At 40.4% G+C, this 20,863-nt stretch overlaps 1 protein-coding gene and 1 long non-coding RNA gene across 6 annotated transcripts in view; one reads left to right on the top strand and one right to left on the bottom strand.

The window, feature by feature from the left end:
* LOC140126755 (uncharacterized) overlaps nucleotides 1–4,016 on the bottom strand; it is a 55,380-nt gene extending 51,364 nt beyond the window's left edge. For all 3 annotated transcript variants that reach the window (XR_011854893.1, XR_011854892.1, XR_011854891.1), the window contains exon 1: nucleotides 3,774–4,016. This is a non-coding gene — a long non-coding RNA (uncharacterized lncRNA). The remainder of the gene's footprint in view (nucleotides 1–3,773) is intronic.
* Nucleotides 4,016–19,848, top strand: SOCS2 (suppressor of cytokine signaling 2). Of its 3 annotated transcripts, none has more exons than XM_072146575.1 (3): nucleotides 4,016–4,156; nucleotides 8,987–9,198; nucleotides 19,142–19,848. In XM_072146575.1, the coding sequence occupies exons 2-3, from the start codon at nucleotides 9,051–9,053 to the stop codon at nucleotides 19,597–19,599; spliced, it is 606 nt and encodes a 201-aa protein (XP_072002676.1). In that variant the 5' UTR covers nucleotides 4,016–4,156; nucleotides 8,987–9,050; the 3' UTR covers nucleotides 19,600–19,848. The 3 variants fall into 3 exon arrangements, with proteins under 3 accessions (XP_072002676.1, XP_072002674.1, XP_072002675.1); XM_072146573.1 differs by having other exon boundaries at nucleotides 8,937–9,198; XM_072146574.1 differs by lacking the exon at nucleotides 4,016–4,156 and adding an exon at nucleotides 4,361–4,656 and having other exon boundaries at nucleotides 8,937–9,198.
* Nucleotides 19,849–20,863: the final 1,015 nt, after the last annotated feature.

The following is a 20,863-nucleotide window of genomic DNA, read 5'->3' as shown; positions in this document are numbered from 1 at the left end:
AAAGGGCTGCAAGGCAACTGTGGCTGCAACACATGTCTCACTGCCAAAGAACACAAGGTTTCACTCTATATAACACCCCTAATAAAGGGAAATGTGGCTGCATTGTCACTTGCAAGGTATGCGAACATGACATGATTTCATAAATTCCATTGGGGATAAAAGATCATTATAAATCTACACTCACCGGCCACTTTATTAGGTACACTAGTCCAACTGCTCGTTAACACTTAATTTCTAATCAGCCAATCACATGGCGGCAACTCAGTGCATTTAGGCATGTAGACATGGTCAAGACAATCTCCGGCAGTTCAAACCGAGCATCAGTATGGGGAAGAAAGGTGATTTGAGTGCCTTTGAACGTGGCATGGTTGTTGGTGCCAGAAGGGCTGGTCTGAGTATTTCAGAAACTGCTGATCTACTGGGATTTTCATGCACAACCACGCAATATACATATTAAAGTCTGCTCTCCAATTGCAGGGTATCACTGAGTGCATTGTATCTAATACATGCAAATGCAGTAATATTGACAATTTGATGTGACTATACACTCACCGGCCACTTTATTAGGTACACCATGCTAGTAACGGGTTGGACCCCCTTTTGCCTTCAGAACTGCCTCAATTCTTCGTGGCATAGATTCAACAAGGTGCTGGAAGCATTCCTCAGAGATTTTGGTCCATATTGACATGATGGCATCATACAGTTGCCGCAGATTTGTCGGCTGCATATCCATGATGCGAATCTCCCGTTCCACCACATCCCAAAGATGCTCTATTGGATTGAGATCTGGTGACTGTGGAGGCCATTTGAGTACAGTGAACTCATTGTCATGTTCAAGAAACCAGTCTGAGATGATTCCAGCTTTATGACATGGCGCATTATCCTGCTGAAAGTAGCCATCAGATGTTGGGTACATTGTGGTCATAAAGGGATGGACATGGTCAGCAACAATACTCAGGTAGGCTGTGGCGTTGCAACGATGCTCAATTGGTACCAAGGGGCCCAAAGAGTGCCAAGAAAATATTCCCCACACCATGACACCACCACCACCAGCCTGAACCGTTGATACAAGGCAGGATGGATCCATGCTTTCATGTTGTCGACGCCAAATTCTGACCCTACCATCCAAACGTCGCAGCAGAAATCGAGACTCATCAGACCAGGCAACGTTTTTCCAATCTTCTACTGTCCAATTTCGATGAGCTTGTGCAAATTGTAGCCTCAGTTTCCTGTTCTTAGCTGAAAGGAGTGGCACCCGGTGGGGTCTTCTGCTGCTGTAGCCCATCTGCCTCAAAGTTCGACGTACTGTGCTCTTCTGCCTACCTTGGTTGTAACGGGTGTCGATTTGAGTCACTGTTGCCTTTCTATCAGCTCGAACCAGTCTGTCCATTCTCCTCTGACCTCAACAAGGCATTTCCGCCCACAGAACTGCCGCTCACTGGATGTTTTTTCTTTTTCGGACCATTCTCTGTAAACCCTAGAGATGGTTGTGCGTGAAAATCCCAGTAGATCAGCAGTTTCTGAAATACTCAGACCAGCCCTTCTGGCACCAACAACCATGCCACGTTCAAAGGCACTCAAATCACCTTTCTTTCCCATACTGATGCTCGGTTTGAACTGCAGGAGATTGTCTTGACCATGTCTACATGCCTAAATGCACTGAGTTGCCGCCATGTGATTGGCTGATTAGAAATTAAGTGTTAACGAGCAGTTGGACAGGTGTACCTAATAAAGTGGCCGGTGAGTGTATATGTTATGAACTATGGGAAAAAAAATCTATCGAGATATACAAGGGAATTGGGGAAAGTGTATAAGTGGATTAAGTAACAAACACTGGGAAAAAATAAGTTTATTCAGCTAAATATTTTGTATTGAGTTTACTATTCACCCCATAAGCTATTTAAAGCCGGTTTGAAATCAGATTCTAAATGTCATCGATGCAAGCTGATATTTCACATGTCATGTGGTTTTGTCCACGGATTATAGATTTTTGGCAGGAAATTTTTGATAAATTAGGAAAATTATGGGCCTGGTTTTGAACTGTGAACCCTTATTGGGTATCTTAGGGTACACTACTGAGATAGCAATGTCAAATAGTAGAAAAAGATTAGTGGCCAAATTACTATTTTTGGGTCGACTGATTCTGATTAAGGATTGGAAAGGGGCAAAAAAAAACGATATCGGGAACTGCCGGAACCTAGTTGAAAAAGTCAAAAGATATGAGTCCAGCATAAACGGTCCGCAAGCAAAAATATGGAAGGAATGGAATAATGGGGAGAACTAGAACTAAATTATCACGTCCTTTCTCTGTGTTTTTTTTTTTTCTGCAGCATCCCCAGCTTAGGGGAGGTGGGGAGGGTAGGGAAGGAGTGGAATAGGGGAAAAAAGGTCAAATAAAGAGTAGATGAGTAGAGTATTTATATGTAAGCATATTTAAATGAATAAGATGCACTTTTGTAACTTTTTTTTACTGTGCTTGTTTAATGCTATGATCAATAAAAACTTTTTGAAAAAAAAAAGATGGCTTGACTGTCTGTGTTGTATACCAAAGATGAAGGTGAAGACCGCAAATAACTATTCTGGGTGCCAAAAATAGCACAAAATGGCATACATGATCCTGAAGTCACAGTTGCAGTTGAGTAGTGATTGTGGCAGGGAATCTGGTCAGCTGATGTGGAAATGTCCAAGGGTTGTAGAAGCAGTGTGTATGAGCCCATAGAAATGAATTGGTCTGCGTGCTATCTGTTGAATTGAGGATTCGCACATTAGCAAAAATTATCCACGTACAGGGAGCTTTAGGACTTCTGGGGTCATGTGGCCCTGTAAGACTTCCCAGAACTCTGATACAAATCTGATTTTTATGAGACTTCTGCAAAGGCTTAGCAGTAATTTTCTTCCTATGCTCGACTTACAGACAACCCTTAGTTACAAACGGACCTCTGGATGTTGGTAATTTATTGTACTTACATACTACAATAAAGAGCTATAATATATTAAAGGTGTCTGCAATTAAGCTTTATTGTTAATCCTGGTTTTTAGGACAATCCAACATTTTTAAAATCCAGTTGTCACAAAGACCATAAAAATTTGGCTTGGGTTACAATGATAAAATATACAGTTTCGACTTACATACAAATTAAACTTAAGAACAAACCTACAAAGCCAACTTGTACGTAACCCAGGGACTGCCTGTATTAAAATTAAGCCATAGTATGCTATGTCAAGCTTAATGTCTTTCATGTAAGCATTGCATTGGTTACAGCATATCAGGACCTCGAATACTTTCCCATGTGTGTGGCTTTCACCTTCTTTTAAGGCTTCTCTATGGAATATTTGATATCAATATCACTGGAAACAGCATGACCTATGCTGAGATTATGAAGGGACAGAAACTGAATGACATCAGGAAAGACAGATACTAATTTTATTAGCAATAACAAAGCTTGAAGTAGAGGACAGCTTTACAGCCAGTGAAGTAGTAAAACAATATGTCACATACAAAGAGTAGAAAAGATTTGTGTTCTACAGAAAACAGACAAGAGGGAAACTCATGGAAACATAACAAATGATAAAATTAAATACTTAAGGGGAACACCGACTATTTTTTTTTATACTATGCCCCCCTCACTCGAAGGGGTTAAAGAGCTAGTTCTGGTGAAAATAGCAGAAACTAATAGTATGTCGCATATTATATTACCGCACAGATACTTAGCATGTGTTTATGTATCATGTGTTCATAGTATGGAAGATGATAATTAATAGTGAAAACTTACTGTTCGCTTTGGATCTACAACACTGGAGTCCGGGGAAGGATGGATGATTGCAGGTTCTTATTATTATGCGGACTCCATCACACATTACAGATGGACGGATGGCTGCAGTTCTGCGCAGCGCTCACAGGTGGCAGCAGAGAGACGCCGGTCACGTGGGCTGATTCCTGGAAAGTTCCTGGAAAGTGGCCTTTGCATTTACCAGATATGGGGAGGGAGAGAGAGCGCAGATCACAGGCGGGGAGGGCGGCTCAGGCACATCCAGGGAATGGGGAGGTGAAATCACAAGCCGCACACAAACAAAGCCACGTTACTGCTGCGAGGAGCGGATGGAGGCTTGTGCAGTGCAGGATCCCGGGCAGTGACGGAGCAGGTGGCTGCTGGATGTACGTATGCGCCCCCTCCCCTGACCTCCGACGTCTCCACACCTGCACGGCCAACCTGTGCGAGGAGGGGGGAGGAGGGAGCCGCGGCTGCAGACGGCGGGGTTGTGTGAGGTCTCGGCGCTGTGTGTGTACAGGGGTGGAAAGCTGCCGGGGTGTGCGTCTATTCCTAGACAGCGGGGGGATGCTGCTCATCCCTGGCTACACCATGCGGTAGCAGCCAGACAGTCCGCGGGGAATGGAGGGGAGACAGTCCCAAACTTGTGTCCGCTCGTTACCTGCAGCCCCACAGTGGATTGTACACGGAGGCTCCATAGTTTAGGAACCTTTCTACGGCGTTTGTAAGGATTGTGCCCTCCCCTGTTGGGTCTGCGGTTAACCCCTCATGTGCCTGCAGCACAATCTATGTTAGACCAAGTCTGCTGACAGTATTAACCCTTGCACAATGCTGGGAATTCATTCTGACACCAGTTGATGTTTCCAGAGGAGTAAGTGTTTCTGAGGTAGGTGCCTAAGCACTGGGAAACCATCTTCCTAATGCAGAGGGGGGGATGCATTGACTTATTATCTTTGTTACTATCTTACAAGGAATGTTTAAAATCCGATAAGTGGAGGAACGCGGGAGCTCTGTGCCAAAATCCGTTCAACTGGCTGCAATCTTACTGCGTTCATGCTATGTTGATGTTGTCCGGTATGCTTGGTTCTTGTATGATTAGATGTTCTGCTATGAGATGAGGCATTAAAATTATAGGATTGTTGCATAATGTGATGCTGCGACGGCGTAAATTCGACTCCCACTACTGCCTGTGGCATGAGAAAAACAAGCCCATCGTGTGTCCCGCTGTTTTATGAAAGAAGCCCAATCCAATCTACAGCAGCCTCCTGTAACATAATTCATTCTAAAAAGCTATTCAGACAGACTTCAATGAGCCGGGTTCAGAGATGGATTTTATGTACCGCCATGTAATGTGCTAGTTTGTTCTTGGCTAGTCGGTTATTAAGGAGTTATGGTGTCGGATATGAGAGGAGAATTTATAGCCCCTTTTCTCAAGCACCATTTTATTATTTCAGGTTGTCACCTCTTGGGGGTTGTTCCCAAAAGGGAACTGAACTCTTATAATTACCCAAAATTGAGTGATTCTGTTGACGGTTAATTATTTGTCATTTGAGGAAACTTTAAAAATTTGGTAAAGATGCTTCAATGGCAAAAGTTGACATTAAGGTGGCCTTCTGCCGGTTACCTATAAACCCAGAGGGCATTCGCTCTTTGGGTTTTTTAGTTCTATGGGGCAAATGTATCATTTGTTTTCCTTTTGAGACTGTTTAAAGATGGCTGTGTGCAATGTATCTTTCTAAATTTGCCCTTGTGATACAGTTCTTTTATTTTTTTGGATTTTTTTAAATTTTTTGCAACTTTTTAGATGCGTATATGTAACCAAACATTGGGTCAGTTGTACTTCATTTTGCACCTAAAAAGGTGCAAAACAAAGAGAACATCTGTCTTGGAAAGATACATTTAGGAACACTGCAACAGACACAACCATCGGCTAACTTCTTAAGACTCTGGCCTAGTCGCAAAAATGCACCTAAAAAGTCCCAAAAAAGAAAAAAAAAACAAGAGAAAAAAATGGATCAAAATAAATATACATATACCCCTATGAATGTTATTCTTTTAATATGTGTCTGCCTATGGGTTTCTCTCTCTCTCTTGGTTTTATTTTGATAGTAGTTTCTTCTTTTTAACAGTGGGTTTAGTGAGTGAGTGCCCATTGGCAGGTGAAGTGCATTATCTTGAGGACTTCCTGTTTGTTAGCCCTGCAGATTTTTATATTTGTTTTTCATTTCTACAGTCTTTCATTTCTATTGTACATAAGTTTGGATTTTTATGGCACCAGAAGAAGCAGATTTTTTATGTACTTCTATAGGTTCTTTGGGAATAGTTATTGATTCTTGTATTATGTCTTGTTTTGCTTTGCCAATAGAGAAGATTGATATAAGAATTATTTGGTGCTCATGCTAGCTAGGCATAAGGTGACTTCCAAAGATCATTATTACTTTGATGTTTGCCTTGCTTTATCCCGATGGGAAGAATTTTTATTAGGCTGATGTACACTGCTACTAGGGGTCTGAAGTCACCTAGCTCTTGTGAGACTTAGTATCTCCTAAGGAAGATTTGTCGCTGTGGTTGAGCTTGTCAGGTTTTAAAGGATGCAACATTTGGCAAGATGAGTTAATTAATGCCTCAGCTTTCAGACTTTTTACGGATGCTGCAGGCTCCAAGGCATTCAGAGCGTACTTCCAGAAAACTTTGTGTGTGTTTGTGGCATATGAGCAGCACGTACAGGTTGCTCCAGACTACTGAATTGTGTCAGATACAAATCAATAATCTGGCACACCCTGTAATTAGTGCAGTTTATCTCACTTTTGATAAATCTGTCTGCGTCTGAAAATACATACTCTTGAAATTCCTCGTCCTGATTTTGTCTATCTTTTGTAAATATTTTATTCTTATCCATGAGTTTTTTGGGTTTTTTTGTTAGAAAAAAACTGAGTAGCAGCACGGTGGCTTAGTGCGTAGCACATTATAGCATTGGTGGTGAACCTATGGCACGGGTGCCAGAGGCAGCACTCTGAGTCATTTCTGTGGGCACCCAGGCCATCACCCCAGAATGAAGTTCACCAGACAGAACTCAAATAATCTGCCTGCAGAATCTTCCTACAATGATAGATGAATTTGCCCTCCTCCTTCCAACTGCATTGGTGTCCTTGGGAGGCTGAAGGATTGAAAGTTTTTAAGAACAAGGAGAAATACATTACTGCTTAAATTGCTGCACTCGCACTTTGCAATAAACAAGTGGCTTTTGATTGGAGTTGGCACTGAGGCTCTAAAAGGTTCGCCATCACTGCACTATAGCCTTGCAGCACTGGGTTCAAGTCCCACCCAGGTCAACATCTGCAAAGAGTTTGTATGTTCTTTCCTTGTTTGTGTGGGTTTCCTCCCACACTCCAAAACATACTGGTGGGTTGATTAGATTGTGAGCCCCATGGGGACAGGGACCGATTTGGCAAGCTTTGTTCAGCGCTGCGTAATTTGTGTTTGCTATATAAATAAAGAATTATTATTAAAGTAGAGTGTGCGGCGTGAACCAGATTTTTTTTTTTTTGCACTTTGTTCATGCTACAGCCATCCAGGGTCGGCTCCAGGTTTCAGTAGGCCCCTGGGCATCAGAGCCTCAGTGGGCCCCTTTTGCAGTGAACTAACGTGGCGGCATTAAAAATTAAAAATTTTGAAACTAAAACAATCTCCTTTTACCTAAAATATTCCCTAGTTTATCATAGCAAACTGCCCCCTCGTGCTTATTTTTTATATAGCCCACCTCCCTCCTATAGATTCATTAAATAGAGCGTTTTGTGCACCCCCCTCTCCTTCCATGGATTAACTATATGTAACCTGGGTCCCCCTCGCCCCTCCATGGACTAAGTGTGGTCAGTAGAAAATAAACAGTAATACTTGCCTCCGTCCTTGGGTCCAGCCAGGGCTTCCGATCTCCTGTTTTTCCGGACTATTGCCGAAAGCCATACAGGGCAGAAAAGCAGGACACCGTCCTGCAGCGCACAGAGCACTGCTTTATTGCGCCAACAGGCTGCCTCGTAGACTTGTTTCTAAAAATTGTTGTTAAGGAGTAAAACTCCTGTGTGGGAGTCAATTATGTGTTTTTGGAGCAGGATAATCTGTATCTGTATTATGAGATCTACCGCTGGGTAGAGGCGCATGGTTACAACTTCTAAATTTTGGTGCGAATTTATTTCCGGTTTTGTACCAGAATGTTTGAAAGTTCTGAACTTGCCAAATTTCAATTTTCCTCAGCCTTCCATAAGGCTCGTGGGTTTAGGTCAGTTGCGTTTACCCCCCACAACCACTAATTTAAAATGGAAGCAGCAACAGAAGTGTATCATTTGGGTTTTTCTCCTTCCTCAATACTACAGTTAGGAAGCAGGGAATCTGGTGGATCCCAAATTTATGTTTGCCCTGATTTTCATTTTATTTTGACTATCGGTGTCTGACAAAGCAGAAGAGTGAACAGGGCTGTGTGGGAGTTTTCCGTCCGTCACCTTGAATTAGAGGGTTTTGAGCCTGCTCTCTTCTGTCAGGATGGTGTATGTTTGTCCTCTGTAGGTTTGTCATTTTAATTTGCAGTGGGAAATAGAAAAGGCAGCTGTGCTGTGGGGGGGGGGGGGGGGGGGGGCGGGGCATTCCGTTTTTTCAAGCCTGAAATGGCTCTGGGGATAGGGTCCACGGATGACCAGTTTCTGAATACTCTATGGTTGTTTATATGAGCTTGAGACAACATGGATGAGCTCATTTTGGTTATTTATATTTGGTATATATGTATGTGTGTGTTGTAGTTGGGGCATTTTGTTATAGCGGTTTGTTAAGCTATAAGTACTTCAATGTCATGAAAATTTGTGTGTTTGTTGTAGAAATGATCTACAAACGTAACCCTATGAATCATGTAGAAAATGGTTACTTTATTTTATATATTATTGTAGGTATACAATGTGTGTGTGTATATAATAGATGTTCTAGTCCCTGGTGACCATACAAAACAGACATTGTGGGTCAGATGTGTCAGACACTAGGCCTAAGGATAGGTACTGTCACCAGATGTATGTACAATTTTACAGCAGGTTGTGACGGTCCAGGAATACATGGCCACAGGAATATACAGCACATATATAATGTATATGGAGGCCCCTTCTCATTCTCATCCCTGATTTTCAGGACGGAATAATCTGCCGCAATCTTCAACCCAATTTTCCAATTACATCAAGGATGAAGAGTGACTTACAGTAAGGGGCATCAGCACCGAAGCCTGGATACAAGCGGGAAGACCTGATGACCCTGAGGTCGCCAGACACCGCCGACGGCACCGGGACAATAGATAACGGAGCCGAGCATCGGGGGAACCCCCCTGGGGACACTCGGGGAAGCACAGACAAGGACGAGCACATCAACATGTCCCTGGGAGAGCTCCGCAGGTCAGGTAAGTTGTTACCTCGTCTGTAGCTGGTAATTATTTTATGCACATGTCTGTGCAGGGGGCTACTCTTTGCATAATTTGGGATGTAGTAGGCTGTCTGGCATCTCCTCAGTAAATTGTCGAGTGCAATGTATTGGTTTCTCCTGGTAGCTTATTGTGTTATGTGTGACGCACAGGAAAGTGCAACGTGTGACCCTTCAAACTTATTATCTGCCGCCATGTGAGGAGAGCAGGGCGCACTGCTCGCCTCTAGTACTGTATTATTGCTGCTGTTGTGTTGACAGAGGCTGAACAATGAATGACAAAGTTTACCTGTTGTAACAATACTGGCATTTAGGCGCTGTGCAGAGACTGGCACTTGTGTGAACAATGGCTTATTTACTAAAATACTTGAGACTATAAGCTCTACTTCAGACGTGACCTGTTCTATAACATGTTGTATGTTGTACATAATTTTTACTGTTATCTGCCCGGTCCATATTTCTCTAATAGTTTTGCAGATAGCATTATATATCTGTCAGTCTTATTTGACTGGACATTTTTCTGTGTTTATACTACATATTTCATGGTATAAACCGAAATTGAACATACACAAATAGGGGAAAAAGAATTGTAATGGTGCAATATGTCTATCACAATATAATAATCATGCTTCCCTATAATAATTGTACTCCATGAAGCTTGTTGGAGAGCATAAATCAAAACCTATTTTTTAACCCTCAAAGAAGGGGTGAAAAAACCAACATAAACGGCAAAAGACGTAATAAATGGTAAAAAAATTGTAAATTTTTATTAAATCCAAATATAACATACTGGTTAAAAATGAACCCCACTCCAAAAGGGGGACACAAGCAAGAGTTGCATCACAAGCAACAGATCAACACATCTAAATGTAAACATGTATGGGCATCAGTGGCCATATACAATAATACTGTTGGGAAGCATGAGAGATAATGAGTCATGTAACCTACAATCAGTGCACACAGACTACTGTGTCAAGCTTACCCATGTTGAGATCGTTGCCCGAGATAGCAGCAACCGACGCGCGTTACGGCTGAGGGCCACTGATGCCCATACATGTTTACATTTAGATGTGTTGATCTGTTGCTTGTGATGCAACTCTTGCTTGTGTCCCCCTTTTGGAGTGGGGTTTATTTTTAACCAGTATGTAAATTTTTATTAAATCCAAATATAACAATTTTTTTACCATTTTATTACGTCTTTTGCTGTTTATGTTGGTTTTTTTCACCCCTTCTTTGAGGGTTGAAAGATAGGTTTTGATATTTCATGGTATGCAAATATCTCTATATGAACCATAATCTCTTCCCCTCGTGGCACTGGTTTATGCCCTATGTATTTTTCCACCTGGAGTCAGACATCATTATTTGGCCTCCTGATGTATCCGGTGTGTGGCCAGGTCGGACCTGGCATTGTTTGCTGGAAGGTATTTTGAAAGTGCGTGCCTGTGCCCACCCACTCCACTGGTGGCCATGTCAACATGGTGTAGTCACAAAAATAACTGCAATTGCAATATTTCTTGCAATTTATGTCAGAGCTCCTACACCAAAAACTGCCATAGAAGCGCTAAAAAAATCTCCCCCTATGTTCTATCTTGTTGCTGTTTCAGCACCAGAAACAATAACTGTGAAGCCATGGCTGGTGGCAGCCACTAACTGGACCCAAAATTAGCATGCCCCACACGACAGTAACCCTGGGAGAAATCTCCACAGTTTCATTGGATTCAGACAGGGATTTTGACAGTCAAACGCCATATTTCTAGCAGACTCTACTTTTGACATGGGTTTTTTATTGGTATGTGAACATGGAACATCTTGTCCCAAAAATCTATAACTTAGGAAAATGATTGGATATAAGCATTTTCAATGTGGATTTTTTTGTTTCCATTTTTCTGACTATAAGGCGCACAAACAATCCTTTAATTTTCTCAGAAATCAAAGTTGCGTCTTATAGTCCAGTGCGCCTTATATATGAACCATACTTACAGACAACAGCTGCCTTGAACTGTGCACAGGTCTGCCACCTGCTGGTCATTCATCCTTATAATCGGGTGCGCTTTATAATCCAGTGCGCCTTATATATGAATCTGACGTTTTAGCAGGCAATTACTGATGGTGCGCCTTATAATCCGGTGCGCCTTATCGTCCGAAAAATACTGTAAAATACGGAGAAAACGTTTTATTAATAATGTAATAATGCTGCTGCATATGAATAAGCCCCTCAATTGTCTGAACCGTTTAAGGAGAGTAAATGGAAGGGGACCGGGCAAGTTATCCATTCACATTCCCTTTCCCCATAGACTTCAATTTATATTCTGTTTCTGTTCGTTACGCATCTGTTATTAATTGCAGAAAAAAAAAAACAATTAAAAATTCTGGCTATTTCAGCAATGCTCCTATAAAAACAGCTTTATTGTGTCTTTGTATTCTGATGTCTGCCATTCTTCAACTATATAAATAAAAAAAAAGGTCCAAAGGCTTCTTGGCTGCATGGACAGGTCTTGTCCTTCATCCTATTGCAAGAACATGATCTTTGCCGCATTTAATAAAACTGAGCTTGTTTTGAAGGATCAGGTCCATATATTCATCCCACACTACAGATGTAAGCAGTAGGAATAGGTCTGTATCTATATCCTGTAATAAAGGGCTTGTAAGCAGAAGGAGTTACCATATAAGCTGCCCAGAGTATAAGCCAAGGTACCTAATTTTAACACAAAAACCTATTGACGCAAGTATAAGCCTAGGGTGGGAAATGCATTAGTTACAGCCTACACCCAGCATATAGCCAGCCTGCATCTGCCCTCTAGTATATAGCCAGCTGCCTGGCCCCTTGATTTATAGCCAGCTCCCCCTATGCCCAGCCTTTTAAAAAAAAAAAAAAAAAAAAAAAAAAAAGGTTTGTCTAATAGTGTATGCCGATGGCGGCTTACACCCTATGATGTTGGCAAGCGGGTGAGTCAGGTGTGTGTGATGTAGAAGGAACCCGAAACCAAAGCATGAAAATACAGAAGAGGACCTGTGGGGGGCATCAGAAAGGTGAGTACAGAGGGTTTTTTTTTTAATTATTTCATAGATTTGAGTATAAGCCAAATTAGGGTTTTTTAATCACATTTTGAGTGCTGAAAAACCCGGCTTATACTCGAGTATATATGGTAGCATACTTTCATTATATAATACAAAGCTTGTTAGCAGGAGAAAGTCCCTACCTTCATACTACAATACCGATTGTTGGGACCATCTTTTACTTTCATACCATAATACTAAAGAATTTAGACTTTTGTTTCAAAATGTAAAGTCCTTGCTTCTATATGGAGAAAGGTTCATTTGTTTATAAATGTGACTTTAGCATCTACATTTTTGGCTTGGTAATAATCAGTCAAAATGTAACTGGGAGTATCCTGGCAAGCTCTGAAAAGTTGTGGAACTTTGTTCCTATTTTTAGGTACACCTGGCACAAGTTTTGTACATTACTCTAGTTACTATATATAATATTGTAGGCATATTTGTAGCTTGTGATCAGATACTACAAACTCAAATTCATTTAAAGTAAGAAGCAGCGGGAGTTGGGTAATATCTGTAAAGGTGTGTAATGCAAATTCTAAACAATATTTAAAAAATCGATAAAAAGAATTGCTTGCATTTATAGAATAAAAAAAAAAAATTAGGAGACTTATATTTATTTTGCTATTTCTGGAACAAAAGTTAAAATACCAATATTAGTTATTAAAATGTATCCATATACAGGCGGTCCCCTACTTAAGGACACCCGACTTACAGACAACCCATAGTTACAGACGGACCCCTCTGCCCACTGTGACCTCTGGTGAAGCTCTCTGGATGCTTTACTATAGTCCCAGACTGCAATGATCAGCTGTAAGATGTCTGTAATGAAGCTTTATTGATAATTCTTGGTCCAATTACACCAAAAATTTTTAAACTCCAATTGTCACTGGGGCAAAAGAAAAAAAATTGTCTAGAACTTCCATTATAAAATATACAGTTTCGACTTACATACAAATTCAACTTAAGAACAAACCTCCAGACCCTATCTTGTATGTAACCCGGGGACTGCCTGTAGTTTTAAATTTTTTTTTTTTTTTAACCAGGTTTCTATTTTTTATATAAAAAAAAAGGTTTTCTATCTCCTATATGTATATTTAACTTAAAAGGAATCCGTCACCACATTTTTCACAAATACAGGTAGTGACAGGTTCCTATAGAGCCCTAGTAACGAACTGACATCTTTTATTTTAGCTAAAAATTGTTCCTCTGAGATTCCCATATATTCAACTTTATAGTTTTACCTGCTATCTATGCATGACTACAGCGAGTGGAGGTGGGCGTTGACTCCTCAGACTAAACCCAGCAGCAACTTTCCATCCTATCTCTGTATGCAGCATTAATGTCATGTGACCAGGGTGACCTCATCCACAGGTCCTTTAGCAAAAAGAAAACTGTACATCAAGCATATATCTCAGCATATTGTATTACATGAAATCACAGCAGCCTGCATGGAGAGGCGTAGAGGTTCATGCAGGCTGCTGTGATAGTTTTATGTGGTCAGTTATGTACACTGGGTACAGTTTGCTAATGTTAAGTAGCTTAAGGAACTGCTGACACCGCAGTGCAGATCCCTTTGCCATCCTGACACTGACCTGTAATGTGTGCAGGAGAGGAAGCTGCCGTCATGATGGGGAACCAAGCCTCCCCTCAACATGCATTTCCACCAATGCATGCAAAGAAGCTGTAGTCTGAAGGTCCTATGGTAATGCCATAAGCATGTGATCTGTCCTCTGCAGGGGAAGAGTTATGGCAGCATGAAGTATACAGTGCATTGTACTTTGAATATATAGCAGGGCTGTTTCAGCATGTATGTACTGTATGTAGCAGCACCGTCTTTAGAAAATTTACTTTTTTTTTAATTTTTTTAAAACCCTTCGAAAAGAGGTATTAAACCATTGACTAAACAAACAGTGACTACTAGAAAAGTCTTTGCAGCAGTTACCTCATTTATGTCAGAGCCAGTATTGCAACAGAAGATAACACCTGTACAGTAAATGCCTTCATTGCCTCTGCACCCATATAACACGCTCTACTCTATTTAATTTGTGAGACATTCCCATTGAGGTACATTTTAAGGTGAATTAAAGACCAATGAGACCTTTTCATAGTATCATAGTTTATACGGTTGAAAAAAGACACATGTCCATAAAGTTCAACCAAGGAAGGGAAGGGATTCAATGAGGAAGGGATTTTGGGGAAACAATTCTATATAACATAACCAGCAATGTTATTTAGGTGTAAAAAGGCATCTAGATCCTTCTTGAAGCTCTCCGCTGTCCCTGCTGTGACCAGCGCCTGAGGCAGGCTATTCCAAAGATTGACAGTTCTCATAGTAAAAAAGCCCTGTCACCTCTGGTGATTTAAACCTTGATTTCTCCAAAGGAGACAGTGCCCTCTTATCTTTTGATTTAATCTGAAACCACATACCACCATATTTTTGTATGGACCATTCATATATTTATACAAATGTAAAAAATGTATACAAATATTTAAAAAAAAAATTTTTTAAGGTATATTGATAGAAATGTGTAGATTAAGCCATGGGAAGTGAAAGGAAAACACGCATTGTCCAGCATGCTGGTAGAATATAGTGACTTTAAAAATGAATGCACAATAGAGAAAAAAAATATAAAAATGAATTTGGCTCCTTTTTAAAAATTGTTAATAGGATTCTTGCGCTATTATAGCACTAAAACAAGAGTGTAATTTTACTGAGATATAAACGCTCTTTATATATTAAAGGGAAAAATGGGAGTCTCTCTCTACAAAACAGTGGGTGTGATATTTAGCTTCATCTCCTATCCACAAAATAAATGTATGCCTATTAGAATAGGGCCCCAAGTACTTGGTTTCTCCGTTGCACATTACTGCAGTTAAAAGGTATTTCAATGGAGTTAAACAACAAATTAAGAAATTGGAAAATGCTTCTTTAAGTTGGAAAATCTATATTTACAAATGTGAATTATGTCTTGCGTTATCCCAGGCTACTACCCAATAGGAATCCAGATTTCTTATCGCAGCACACAATATACTGTGGTCTTGTAAAACAATGATCCTCTAGCAGCCTGCTGATCATAGGACTTGTACATGGGGCGCCTGACAACATCTGATTGTAAACCCTTCAAAATGAATATCCAGGGACACTCTTTCAGTTAAAGTAATAAACATTTTATGGTCTCTTAGAGTTACAAATTACCCATGACAAAACAGATCCTGGTTTTTCTTTATACATTCTTTTAAATATTATAATTTATGGAACAAGATAAAAGTTAGAAAATAGTTTAACATGGAGAAAAGTCATTTGCCATTATGAGGGCAAGTCACAGTTCACAATTGTCTCTAGAAAAGGGCAGTTACGGTATACAGATTCAACAGTCAACCTATAAAGAATTGATATAAACATACAGTAATCCTGACTAGAAAGTAAGATCTTCTGTAAAGTTTTTTTTTTTTTCTCCAGCAGTATTGATTTTTAAATATTAAAATTAATTTATACTTTGTAATGCTTTTAGATTCATTTTATAAGATGTCATACTTCAAAACAATGACACTATATATAATATATATTATATTTTACATATAGCACATGGAGCCAAACCCACGTACGTGTGTGTGTGTGTGTGTGTGTGTGTGTGTGTGTGGTTTTGTTTTTTCTTTTTCAAGCCAAGTAAAAATGTAATTGCTTCAGATTACCTTGTCTTACTGAGCTTAAATAGTTTACCGTAGTTACAAGTTGGTGTGAATGATCCTAGAAAAAAAGTCCATGGTTGTAATAAAGGTCGTTTTTTTTTTTTGTTTTTTTTTTGGGAGAAACTGTGCCGCATCTCTCCATAGACTGAATGCCTAGACAAATGTGTCACTGTTCCTGGAAAACAAAATGCTTTATTCCTAGACATCCCCTTTAAAAACATGTTGCTTTCAAGATTTTTGTGTTTTGACAAAATAGGAGAATAAGAGAAATAACAGGAATGTTGTTGAGGGAGTTGTAGGCAATATGTCAGGTTTAATATTCTGCAGCACATATCTGATTGTAGTAACACGAGAGGTCTCTCTAGCGCTAGAAAACGAAAGTAAGCAGTCACTTCTTCCCACAGAAGGTGACCGCATGAGAAAACACAGTCACTGTAGTAAATATATCTTTTATTCACAGTCCTTTAAGGAAATGCATATTATCATTGACATTGAGATACTAATTTAATATTTATGACCTTAATATCAGTTTGAAGTGGGGTCTCTTTTGTGTATATAAACCTCTTTATTTCATGTAGTTCATTATCTTAAATTGATTTATCTAAAATGGAAGCAACAGACCTCCGAGTGTTTCATAATCCAGAAACAATTGTCGTGTGTGTTGTTACAGTATTCATCATGGGAGTGGTGCATAGTATTGCTGTCAGATTAACGTACTATATGAGAGACCAAGGTCATGTTTGCCCCTAGGAAATTGAAATGCGTGGAATTGGCTCAAGATACTTGGTACTGAGAGAACATTTTACTTAAGGTGATTTTCTTTTTTTTTTTTCATTTTCCAAGTAATGTTTTTTTTTTTTTTTTTTCTTAAAGAGCCTTAGTCTGATTTCCTGGAAGTGTAACATATATCTTTTAGGGATTCTTGTTATGTTCAACTATTCTTTTTTTAGGCAATGCTAGAGTTGTAGTGTTCTGCCGTGCATAATGTTGAATAATATTATGGTGCACACTTCAGTTACTTTACTCTGTGCAAGCATGAAATATGTGTGTGTGTGTGTATAATATGTGTATTTATATATGTATGTTTTAATCATTCATGATCTAAGCTTATTTCAAAGGGTTCAATTTAAAAACTTTGGTTGCTTTTTTCTAGGAATTGTTTAAACTGCATATTTTGAACAGGTCATGCTGGCAGGATTCACTGTCATGGGACATGCAGATGTTTGCTCACACGTCTGTTTTGTGTTACTCTATTAGAGAGAATAATCTTGTGTTTATGGTCACTCTTATATCTGCTCTGCCCTCTTGGCTGTGTTGCATACCTAGATGGCACTAATGGAATGGGAAAGCAGGAAATTGACATTAAATTGTTCAGGTAGAGAAAAAGATTTAACATGGGAAAAATGCTTTTACTTTAGTAAGCAGCTGCTAGTGCCGTTTTTAAGGGTGACAGGTCCTCTTTAAAGTTGACCTGTCACCCAGAAATTTGGACACAAGGAGCTGCTTACTAAGGTAAGCAGCTCCTAGTGCTAAAACAAACGGCGCAGTGTATATACACACGTGCGGCACCGTACTGCTCCGTGCCCCGTGAAAAAATAGGACATGTCCTATTTTTTCAGGGCATACGGCGCCGTGCGCCATATATCCCTATGGAGAGGGGCGGGGGTGAGCAGCGCTCTCCCCCTCCTCCTCTCCCCGCACGCTGCCGTGTGCCCGCCGTGCTACGGTACGGCGGGCACCAGTTGTGTGAATGCAGCCTTAGATAGCGTTATCTGAGCTTTCCGATAATCATTCGAACACTGCGGCGGAGTACAATGTAAACGCCGGACTGCTCTCAAAGCTGTCCGGTGTATTCCTGAGGGGGCGGTATTGTGGCCGGTTTTAGGGGCGGTGACTGCCAAATGACGCGCGGCAGTAACAGTCGGCCTATGTAGCGAGCGAGGTGGTCCGGGGAAGAGGCAGCACCTCGAACCACCCCCTTGTGAATACACCGGACAGCTTTGAGTGCAGTCCAGCGTTTACGTTGTACTTTGCCGCAGTGTTGGATACCGTTATCGGAGGTTTCCGATAACGCTATCATTCTAATATTTTGCGTTTGTTTTAGCACTCGGAGTTGCTTAACTTAGTAAGCAGCTCCTAGTGTCGAATTGTTGGTGACAGGTCCTCTTTAAAGGGTTATTTCGGGAATATGAACGTCTCATCCAAAAACCCATAATGCTATAAATAAATGAATACACCAAAACTCAATGTCATGAACCACAAAATGTTGCTTAAATAGTTTGATTTATGATTCACTAAAGTTTCTGTGCTTCCTAAAAAGTTGGCGGAGTTATCACCAAGATGGCTGCCATCTACAACTCCCATGATCCTTCTGTTCTCAGTAACAGTTCCTTTCTCTTATGCTCTGCTCCCCGTAATGATGTAACCGGTGGTCCTGCTCTGTTAACATAGTAATGATGTGTGTAACTATCATCACTGCACATTGCCTCTCTGAGATGGGTCTCATCACAACACTGGCCATACTGGATGCACTGCAACCAACTACAATCAAACCTAGTAAAGAGTAAAACCCTAGTGGAGCCATGTACTGTTGATAAACCTGTGGAAAGCACTAGATCTTCTGACACTCATGGGGCTCTGAAATACAAATTTGTTTGTAATGGAAGAAATTATCTGCATAATGGCAACGTTTTTAGTGTACACAGAATTTGTCACCCTGGAGATATGTCTAACCATACATTTGTATGTGGTGGTGGTGTTGGCAGGAGCAGCACTGTAAAAACCCATTTATATTTCAGGATTGTAGCTGGATTTGGAGCACTGTTGTGCACTGGTGTGTGAGATGCCTTCACTGAACACAGAAAAGCCCTTCCCTTCTGCATAACTGTTGTATTTAAACAGAATCCTACTATAGCAGGGAGGGGAGGCAATGCAACAGTACATTGAAGGGCTCTCGCATCCCAATGCTCGGAATCCAGCTACAATCCTGGAATATAATTGCATTTATTACATTCCTGTTGCTACTTACCCGATACAGGATCACACACAGATCTCCAGGGATGCTACCTAACAGTCTGCAGCTTTATTTATGATTTATTTGTTAATTTTGTGCTGTACTTGTTTTAAAGAACTGAAACATGCATGTCTTTCTTTTTTTCATTGTTTATTTTCAATAGGCTGGTACTGGGGCCACATGACTGTCAACGAGGCCAAGGAAAAACTCCAGGATGCTCCTGAAGGCACTTTTCTTGTTAGAGACAGTTCACATACGGATTACCTCTTGACTATCTCTGTGAAGACCTCAGCAGGACCAACAAACCTGCGCATTGAATATAGGGAGGGGAAGTTCAGGTTGGACTCTGTTGTGTGTGTACGATCCAGACTGAAGCAATTTGATAGCGTTGTCCACCTTATCGAGTATTATGTTTTACTGTCCAAGAACAAGAAGATAGAGACGGAGACTCTTCCTAACAGGACAGTGCACCTTTGGCTAGTTAAGCCACTTTATACATCTACTCCATCCTTGCAGCACCTTTGTAGGATGGCTGTCAACAAATGCACTGACAAGATCCATGAACTCCCATTACCCATGAGATTGAAGGAATATATAACAGAATACCGTTATCATGTGTAGATATTTTTTGTTTAAACAGCATGGACATAAACTGTAAAAAAAAAACAAAAAAAAAACTTCCAAATCCAGCCAAATAAGTTAAAATTGGTGGTCAGTTCCAAGAAGTTTATATTGTGTCGTTTCATTTCAAAGTGATTGACGTTGGACACCATTCAGGTCTTTAACAGTAGATCGTTTTTGATACAGTATGTACTTTCTTCTAAAAGATATTTTGTGGAACAAAAAAGTGCAAGTCTTTATAATGCAGAATGTGTTTTGTCAATTTTTTTTAATTTTTTTTTTTTTAGTTTTTTTCCCCCCAACAATCTGGTTCATAAGAGGTGTTTATCTAGAAAGACTGTCATATGGGATGCCTCTAGTAGGTGACAGAAGACAAGAGGAGACTTTATACCGGGGACACCGGCACTTCTGGGCCATTGCTCTTATGGTAATTAGAGGCCCACATACACCTTATGAAACAAATATTTTACCATATACTATACATAAGAAAATTAATTAATTATAAAGCCACCTTAAACTGATATATGGAAAACATCTAGAACATCCAGTAAGCAAATATTTGTATTGTCACAAATAATTCTGCTAAGGAACATGTTCTTCCATAGACCACAAACTGCTAAAGCAACAAAAATCTTATTGTAACTTCTGTCTAAAATGGGCATAAACAAAAGTCTCTGCCTGCTGACCAGTGATGTTTCTCCTATAGTAAGTAGTATTGGAGTAGTAGTAGTGCAGAAATCGGCAGACAGGACTCAAGGCAGTCCCCGGCAGCCCAGGACCCTAGAAGGAAGCTACAATGTTAATCCAAAATTCCTCTCCTTCTTTCTACTATATTGGTGTCCTCAGGTGCCATTACAATTTAAACCTGTAAAAGAGAAGGGAGTCATAAGTTACTGCTTAAATTGTCGCATTGGCACGTTCCAAAAAATATGTGGGTTTGGACACTCTGTGTCTAAAAGGTTTGCCATCACTGCTCTAGACTATTAATACTGGGATGGGTGTTCCTAGTCTTAAAGAACTACCTGCTCATAAGGCAGTGGTGGCGAACCTATGGCACAGGTGCCAGAGGTGGCACTCAGAGCCCTGTCTGTGGGCACCCAGGCAATCACCAAAGAGGGCACAAAGGATCTTCATGGATTCCCAGACAGCCCAGGATTTGCTGCGCTTAGTGCTATCTTAAAGGGGTTGTCCGAGTTTTCAAAAAAAAAAAAACTATATGTGGCCGGGAGCGGGCTGACTAAAACAATAAAGCTGTACTTACCTC

The sequence above is a fragment of the Engystomops pustulosus genome, chromosome 4, assembly GCF_040894005.1.
Source record: "Engystomops pustulosus chromosome 4, aEngPut4.maternal, whole genome shotgun sequence".
Classification (NCBI taxonomy): domain Eukaryota; kingdom Metazoa; phylum Chordata; class Amphibia; order Anura; family Leptodactylidae; genus Engystomops; species Engystomops pustulosus.
Note: the sequence above shows the minus strand (reverse complement) of the source record. Positions and strands in the feature narration are given on the sequence as shown.

Excerpts from the sequence above, each read along its gene's own strand:
- SOCS2 (XM_072146575.1), top strand. The coding sequence starts at position 9,051 with ATGACCCTGAGGTCGCCAGACACCGCCGACGGCACCGGGACAATAGAT. Across the intron at positions 9,199-19,141 it reads GGGAGAGCTCCGCAGGTCAG|GCTGGTACTGGGGCCACATG; the intron begins GTAAGTTGTTAC and ends TATTTTCAATAG.